General features: G+C 31.9%; 1 protein-coding gene across 1 annotated transcript; it reads left to right on the top strand.

The window, feature by feature from the left end:
• The first annotated feature begins 6,252 nt into the window (after positions 1–6,252).
• On the top strand, positions 6,253–8,806 carry LOC123205870 (pentatricopeptide repeat-containing protein At1g62350-like). Its single transcript, XM_044622923.1, has 3 exons — positions 6,253–6,481; positions 6,745–7,156; positions 7,964–8,806. Exons 2-3 carry the CDS (start codon positions 6,803–6,805, stop codon positions 8,387–8,389), a joined length of 780 nt encoding a protein of 259 aa, XP_044478858.1. The 5' UTR covers positions 6,253–6,481; positions 6,745–6,802; the 3' UTR covers positions 8,390–8,806.
• Positions 8,807–9,198: the final 392 nt, after the last annotated feature.

Here is a 9,198-nt window from a genome sequence, read left to right on the forward strand (position 1 = left end):
TCTTTTAGCAATTCTTCATCATTATTGTTAATTTGAGTTAGAAGTGTAATACTAAGGCTAGTTTATTGAATTTTGCTTTTAATTTGTTCGAAATTTGAAAAAATTGTAGGTAGGAACGATTTTGTCTACCCTATTGTTTTCATCCATTCTCAATTAATATTGTGAATATAAATTATAATTATGATTTTTAACCTTATATGTATGATTTTAAGTTAAATTTTGTACAAAATGTAAAGAAAACTTTGGTAGAAGTAAGGTAAGAGTATATGTGTCTACCATTTGTAAGGTATGTCTAATTCACTTCTATCTCATTTTAACTCAATTTGCATTTTATAGTAAATCCAAGTTAGAAGTATGATATTTAACTTGTTATTTACTTCATTTATCCCTTTTTTTTTTTTATGATGGGTGAATGTGATTTTGAATTAGAATTTACGTAAAACTAAAAGAAGTTGTGGGTAGGTATGAACTGGGTAGAGTAGGTATGATCTAGGGTAGACATGGTAGACATAATTACGCTTAGAGAATTAAAATACGATTTTTTAAACTGTTTGCGGTTATTAAATTTCATGCTAATATAAGGGTTTTTTGATATTTTGAAATAATTTTTCATTTATGTTAATATATGAAATTTCGTCAGATATATGTTACATTATTATTTTATAGAATATCATTATATATTCATATATTGTGACAAATGTGATAATTAATTCTAGATTACTTATAGTAGGTATTTTCCTTTTAAAAATATTTGAAATAATATTTATGGTTAGACATAGAAGGTAGTAGATATTCGTTGTTGATAACATGACGAGTTACGGTAATGGGAAACAAAAAATGTTGATAATCAAATAAGAAACTATATACAAATGATTGGTTAAGACTTTGAACTTTTGTTTGAGAATAAATCTAAGGCATAAATGTATCTACATTACAATGAATGTTGAAAACTTAATCAATAAATTCTCTTACGAGATTCAAGATGATCATAATGTTCGATGTCTCATAGCTTTAGCTAGCTAAAACAAAACATGTGACACCCTTAGACACGTCAATTAGGCTGGGCCTGAAGCATGAAAAAAAGTCTGGATACGATAAAGTCTGACTTGACACTGTAAAGTGTCGAGTCAGGCCCATAGGCTATCAGACCGGACTTAGGGCTTTAATATTAGGCCTATGGAATGACCCGACTCGGCCCGACACTGTTTATAAAATTAAATTTTTTATTTTTTACTTTTCTGCTTTTGCTGCCTTGCGGTAAAAGCAAAAGGCAGCAGAAGTAGAAAATTTGCTTCTGCTGCCTTGCGACAGAAGCAACTGCTTCTACCAAAAGGCAGACTGCTTTTGCCAATTGGTAGATTGGCCTTTACTTAATTTTTTTATTTTTTAAAATAAATTTATTCTATTTTCCTTCATTTTCACTTTTATTTACAAATCTTTTAATCTTTCAATCTCAATTATTTCATTATATTTTTAATCTCATTTTCTCTCATTACCTTTTTTTTGAAAAATATCTGAATTCGTAAATAATAATTCTTTATATTTATAATTTCATTTTTATTTTAATTTTATCATTACAAAATATTATAAAATATCTAAATTCACAAATAATAATTCTTTATCTTTAAAGCATTCAGAGATTTAGATATAGAAGATGAGTAGATAAATGTTATAGAGTAGATATATTTTATTTATGTTTTGTAATTTATACCGTATATAAATTAATTTATTTATACTATATTATCAATTTATAATATTTTTCATCATATAATCACGGTATTCCTTCGCCACAAATGAGGGATTATAAATAAAATATTCGGGATACTGCCATCGGTTTTAATAATTGAAAAATAATTTGTGTTTAAAAATTTTAATTAAATTTTTTTTTAATATTGATTAAATGGGTCGGGTCAGCCTGATTAAAGTCTAGCCCGGCTTGACCCAATTAAGGCCCATTTTTATATGGGTCGGGTCTTTATATTTCAATAGGTTGGCCCGACCCAAAGGCTCATTATTGTTTGGGCCTTGGGCCCGACCCATTAACCCAATGGACCGAGCCGGAGCCAAGCCGACCCAGCCCATTGACATCTCTAGACACCTCTTTATATGAATGTCAGTACAAATTTTCAACAAAGTGTTATGAGAAACAACATATAAACGGACCTTCCCCTTTAATGAAAGACAATCACTATTGTTTGTTAGTTTTTACAAAAATGACGCAATCATAATGCATACTAAAAGAAAGTGCTAATTGTCCAACTCCAAGTTAGTATGAAAAAGAAAAAAGTAATATGAAGGCTAATATTGGTGATAAAGATATTAAGGTGTTTCTAGTATAGAGTTATTGACGACTATTAAGGAATGAGTTCGTGAACGAGAGGATAAAGTCTTGATTTGGGGTTCTTTTGATTGAAAGGTAAAAATCTTGAGTTTAATAAAACAATTCACATTGAAACAAATCCACCCATAATAATATAAAATGCAGTGGGGGAGTCGAATCTAATGGAAGGTGTAAAGATTTAATTTGTCATGGTACAACTTTAATAAATGTGCATGTCACTATTCATGACTCAATGCGTTGGCTTATGCCTTATTAAGATCTTCTTTATGGGGGTATTGGTGATGGTTCTACATGAGACATAAAGGTTTTAAAGCACATGACATATTTGACAACAAGAATGTGCTACAAGATGCATTTCGAAGACATATTATATGCGTGCACACACATATACACGGAACAAAAATGTGAAACTAAATATAATGTAATCCTATATATGGTCATTGAAAAGGTAAATCACCAACATACTCCTTAGAGTTTTTGAATCATCCCTAATGAAATTGAATGAACATCACCAAGTCAAGTACTCAATAAACTGAAGCGTAAAGTCGTAAACACCTCGTAGTCATCTAAACCAACACTCTATTGTGACACATCAACTCGCCTTAAGAGAGTAAACTTATCCATTCGACATAGATGTCCCAAGTCCAACTAGTAACAAGTTTGGGCCATGTTAATCGATTGGCTTAACATGTATTTATCAAGTTTGGACAAATGTGTGAAAATCACGGATAGGTATTAAAATGTGTGCAACCAAAATAGTATCAACAGTCATCCAATCCACGAGATAAGAGTTTCCATAACATTATTTGCTCTTCCAAAATTGTGGACAATTGTTATACAATGAAAATTCCTTCTCAAAATCAACTCACATATATAACTTTACATAACAAATAGTAGATAGTGACTAAACAATACCACAACTTGCAGGTTATAAGATCAGGTCTTAGGAAGAATAATTTATCTTTTAGAAGCTTCAAAGTGGGATACAAAGACCTCTCATACCATGATTTTAACAATAACTCAATATGAATGAATATTTTTTTATAAGGAATCAACCCCTTAAAAATCAGCAACAACAGTTAAAATGTAGTTTGTTACCTACCATTTCAAAAGCTACCATGACATCATAACTCTAAATTACAACATTATTTCAAATATAATATAAACACAAATTGTAAGGGGAAAAAAGCATCAAAAAAGAAATTCAACTACAAGCATTCCATAGTTTATTGTCTTGTAATATTCTTTTATCAACTCAATAATAACATTGTGAACACAATAGACTCTTGAAGTTTTTTACCAAACCAAGTAAAAATTATATGCTACTTGTTTACATAATGTATATTTTTATAATTTTGCACATGAATCTCAGTGATAGTGTTAGCACATATTTTCACACCAACAATAAAAATCATATTAATTTCGATTAAAATTGAGATTTTAATATTAAAAATAATTAAATTATATATATATATATATAAAGAAACAAAAATTATAATCATATATTACAATAATTTTACCGCCAAATTATTTTCCTTCTTAACTTTGATGAAATGAAACAATGATTTTTAATATTCAAATTTTGAAAATTTATTTTTTCACCATTTGTTAATGTCAAACGTTAGTTTTAATAGTTAAAGAGTAATTTTGTCACTTTGTATAATACATACTAGGATTAATGTCACTTCCACCATTAATAGTATGAACAAAATTATATTTTTATTTTAATTATTTTATATTTTTTCTCATTTTCTTTCTTATTTTGCTTTCTTATCATTTATAATTTCTCATTTCTTAGCCAAAAAAAATTTAATATATTTTTATTAACAAATTTTACAGTTGAGTGAAAAAAGGAACTCTTCCAAATCCAAATGTTAGAATTTGATTCACCAAAATTTGGGTGGGAAATACATTAAGGAGGCATTTGGTTTATGAAATATTTTATTACTAAGATTAGAAGATTATCTTGAAGATAAGTTAATTTGAGGATTATTGGGTATAAATTATTACTATGTTTGATAAATTGGGTAGGTATAAATAATTATTGTATTTGATTAAAGGTAATAAAAGAATATTAATATATTATTTTATTTAAATATTTTTGGGTGTAATTATTTTAAAAATATTTTTAATGTTATTTGTTATATTAATTGAAAATGAGATTATTTTTGCCCAAAAAAATAATAAATAAGGATATAGTTATAATAAAATGTTGGTAATCTTTTAATATTTAAGGTGGATGTAATAATCAGATTACCCCTTATATTATTTGTCACATCACCTTTGATAATAGAACATTACCAAAATTTTTTATTACTTATAAATCAAACAAAGAAATATAAATAATAAAAGATATATTACTCAAGTAATATTTAATACGTTTTAACCAAACGCATCCAAAGCCTAATTTTATTTTAGGTGATGTACACGTATGCATATCGTGCAGGAGAGTAGATTCTCCAATGTTGTTTATATGTTAAGCATATCGAACTGTTTTTTCTTTTTTTCTTTTTGTTTGTTGGGTAAGTAAAATATATAATACCACAAACGAAGCAATGAGCCATTTCAAGTAGGATTTTGAAACAACCTAAACTCACTTTTTTCAATGGGAAGGATTGCACAAAAAAAGTTAAAATTTACGTAGATTTGCACAACCAATACATATGAAACGTATCACCATTTTTTCTTGAAAACCTATCAATGTTCCTACACGTTGAAAAGCAAACAATTTGTTTTCTATTGATCTATGGATCAAACAATTCAAAAATGTGGAATTTTTTTAATTTCCTTTTAATATTAGGTTGAAAGGTTTAACATGATTTAGTATTATAAATATAGGTAGTGTTATATATATAATTTTTGTGTATAAATAATGATATATTATCATATAATTAGATAATTAAAAATTAAAGATAAAATAACATATAATTATATGATAATTTAATATTATTTCCGTACAAAATTATTTATAAATATATGTAGCTAGATAAACAACTTTTCGTGGAAGTGTATTTTTGGAACTTAAGTTAGTTATTGGCTATATACGAAAGGCCAAACGACTATTTCCCACCTAAACTATGCTGAATTCTCAAAGTTCTCCCCATTAATTATGGAAATATCGTTTACCCACCCATCAACAGTTAAAATTAAGGGTAGTGAGGGTAAAATCGTTATTTTATATTAAAAATAAACAAAATATGATTTCATTCCCCCCCCCCCCCCCCCAATTTAAAAAACTAACTTTTCTCCCATAGGCCAAGTTTGAAAAGATCACATTTCCTCCCTAGGGTTTATTTCCAAACCCCTTCACTTTCTCTGGTGCCATCGTCGGCTATCTCTCCCTCCCGACCGTTTCTCTTCCACCGACGACCCTCCTTAACTCCACCTTAACCCATCCAGCGTCGAGAGAAGTCATCTGGGAAGAGAAATCGTCTTCCCAGACGATGAAGACGAGATCGATCGATCTTGTCTTCGTTGTCTAGGAAGACGAGACGACTCGTTGTCCTCTGGGGAAGACGATCGTCTTCCCAGACAACTTCTCTCAGCGCCGGATGGGTTGGGATGGAGTTGAGGAGGGCAGTCGGTGGAAGAGAAACGATCGGGAGAGAAAGACGATCGACGATGGCACCGGAGAAAGTGAAGGGGTTTGGAAACTAAACCCTAGGGGGGAAAATGTGATCTTTTTAAACTTGGCTTAGGGGAGAAAAGTTACTTTTTAAACTTTTTGAAGGGGGGAAATGAGATTAAATTTTTAGGGGTTAGAGTTTCGTTAAATTTAACCAGCTATGGGTGGGTAAATGGTATTTCCATAGTTAATGGGGGGAACTTTGAGAGTTCAGTATAGTTTGTGTGGGACATAGTTGTTTGGCCTATCGAAATACCCAAAATAAAATAACAAAACCAAACAAACAATAAGGTAAAATCAATTTAAAAAAGTGGCACCCCTCACCGCCAGCCCTCAGCCACCTGCACCCTAGCCAACCGCCACCTACCAGCCAAACGACGGCGGAGGCCCAAGACGCACAGTCTAAAGAGATCCGGGCCTGGAATCAAATCCTTCGGCTAAAAGAGTGGTCTCACAGCCTCTGTTACGGCCAACCGCCGCACTATGTCGTAACCCATCTAGTTTTAAAAAATCCGGTAATTTTGTGTTATTACTTTTTTGTTGGTAATGATGGTGGCTGTCACGGTGGTTTCGCCGTCTCGATGGTTGTTAGTGTAGCTGGGTTTCATGATTTTGATTTCTATATTGATTTTTTTTTTTTTTTTTTTGCTACCAGTGATATTACTGTCGATAAATTTTAGATTTTTATTTTGATTCATATTAGATATGACAGCTAGAGCATGGATAACGAATAATGATTTTTGTTAATTTTAACTAAAGATTCTGCATTAATTGGCAGGTTGTTATGAACGAAAGTGTCACTTTTGGAAGCTCATTTGCCTTTGATTTATTATTCTATGTGGCGTTTAGCATTTTCCCCGACTCTTATAAGAAATTTCTTAGCTAAAGCCCCACTAGACCCCTTCTCCAATCTTTTTTTTTCTGAAAACACTTTGAAAAGTCACGAATGTTGGGTCTTGAGGAACTATTTTTCGCGGTGGGCTTCAAGTCCTAGCTTGTCTATATGGAGAAGAAAGAAGGAAATGAGCAAAGAGGGTTTGATGGTGGCTAAAGAGTTGAAGCGTGTTCAATCTCATCCTCTACGCCTTGAACGCTTCATCAAGTCCCATGTGTCTCGCTTGCTCAAGTCTGATCTTGTTTCTGTTCTTGCCGAGTTCCAGAGGCAAGACCAGGTCTTTCTCTGCATGAAGGTTTGTTTTATTTTCAAATGGATTTTGTTATGAAATTTGGTGTTTCTTATTAAATTTATGGCATGTTATCCTTGTTGTTCAAGTGATTTTCTTTGTATTTCATTGGCTAATTGGAGTTTCAAAATTGTATAAGAATAATGGTAAAAAAACAGAATTCTAGTGTGAAGGTTGATTTCCATTTATCACAACGCTGGGGCCAGCTCTGACACCACTTGTGTTCATAATTCTAGTAGGAATTGCTTCTTCTGATTATGGGAAAATTTCATTCTCTACGTTGTGCCATTGATTGAAAAGGAAAGCAAAAGTATTTTAAAATTACTTTTATTTGTTTCTTGTGAGTTGTGAGGATAAGGCCTTCTACTATAAACTTTGATTGATTACACTTCCTCTGCTCTGAGTTTGGCCTGTAAAATTTGCTTTTCAGGGTTGTCAATTGTTAATGGTGATTACAAATTGTGAGCTTACATATTGAGTTGGCTTAGCAGACCAATATATAAATTGGGTGAAACAGATTGTAAATAGGGCTCTGCAATAATGTAGAATAAAAATGTAAGCCATTCTATTTTGACAGAATTGAAACACATAATTCTTTTCTATCAGGTTTTTCTCTTTCTTGTCACCGTACTAAAGGAAACTGAAGGAAAGCAATGTTTGTTGTTATACGCAGCTGGTCGATAGAAGAGATAATGAAGTGATCTTTAGTTGTTACACTGAACATTTAGACTTGAAGCATGTGAAACTAGGCTCTAGTGCATGGTAGTTACTTGCTAAATTAATTAGAAGCTCAAAACTATGTTTGTTTTACAGCTATATGATTTGGTGCGCAGAGAAATATGGTATCGCCCAGACATGTTCTTTTACAGGGACATGCTTATGATGCTTGCAAGAAACAAAAAGGTGAATGAAGCGAAATGGGTTTGGGAAGATCTCAAGCGAGAGGAAGTTTTGTTTGATCAGCATACCTTTGGTGACATTGTCAGGGCCTTCTTGGATAGCGGACTGCCCTCGGAAGCAATGGATATATATGATGAAATGAGAAGATCTCCTGATCCCCCAATATCATTGCCATTTCGTGTGATCTTGAAGGGCCTGATTCCATATCCAGAATTGAGAGAAAAGGTCAAAGATGATTTCTTGGAGCTCTTCCCTGACATGATTGTGTATGATCCACCTGAAGACTTGTTTGAAGATCAAGATTGGAGAAGGGAAAGTGATGACGACAGAAGGCATTGATGATGCACTTGGACAGTGAAGGCACTCATTCTTCAGTAAAGCTTGCCATCATGAAGAGCAGAATGATTTCTTATGCCTGTACCAGTTGAGATCAGTTGGTGACTCTCTGGTAGATGAACGTTGTTCAGGTTGCAAAGTCTTGATCTTTGAACCATGATGTACATTAAGGAATATCCTCGCTATCAGCTTAAAAAAGTGATAGGTCGGTGCCATGTAATGCATTCTTGACTGACTCATTTGAAAGCATGTAGCTGATACAAAGGCATGATATTACTTTCAATGGATTGACTTAATCGTTAATATCTGTATCATTTGAATTTTTAATTTGTGGATCATTTTACCGTCCAAAGGTTAATTTTTGTATCATTTGAATGAAGATAGAATTAAAAAAATATGGAATTTTAGTTACCTGTCTTATGTCGGATGAATTTTGGGCTATAGATTGAGAAATATTCTACTCATACACTGTTATTCTTCTAATCAGGTAAGTTTGTAGGAGAATTAAAGTAGTCAAAAATGGATTTTCGGCAATGAATTTGCTGTCATAATTGTGGATAACATGACTGGAAAAAAATTTAAACAAGACAACCAGACAAACGCACTAATCCAAGCAAACCGAAGAAAAATGGAAATGAAAAAGAGATACGACTAGAAAAAGAGAGGAGAACATGAGGTGAAGACAAGAAATTAATTAGGAAATTATTCAAGGGGGCCTTTGACCAAAGGGAGGATTGACATCTCTTTTTGTCAAAACAATATTTTTCTTTGTTAGCATCCGGAAATTTAGAATTATTTGAGTGAATGAATGT

The sequence above is a fragment of the Mangifera indica genome, unplaced genomic scaffold (genome assembly GCF_011075055.1).
Source record: "Mangifera indica cultivar Alphonso unplaced genomic scaffold, CATAS_Mindica_2.1 Un_0018, whole genome shotgun sequence".
Taxonomy (NCBI): domain Eukaryota; kingdom Viridiplantae; phylum Streptophyta; class Magnoliopsida; order Sapindales; family Anacardiaceae; genus Mangifera; species Mangifera indica.

Bases quoted from the DNA above. Each gene is read 5' to 3' on its own strand.
- LOC123205870 (XM_044622923.1), top strand. From the start codon at position 6,803: ATGTGGCGTTTAGCATTTTCCCCGACTCTTATAAGAAATTTCTTAGCT. The intron at 7,157-7,963 runs GTTTGTTTTATT...TTTGTTTTACAG, and splicing joins AGGTCTTTCTCTGCATGAAG to CTATATGATTTGGTGCGCAG.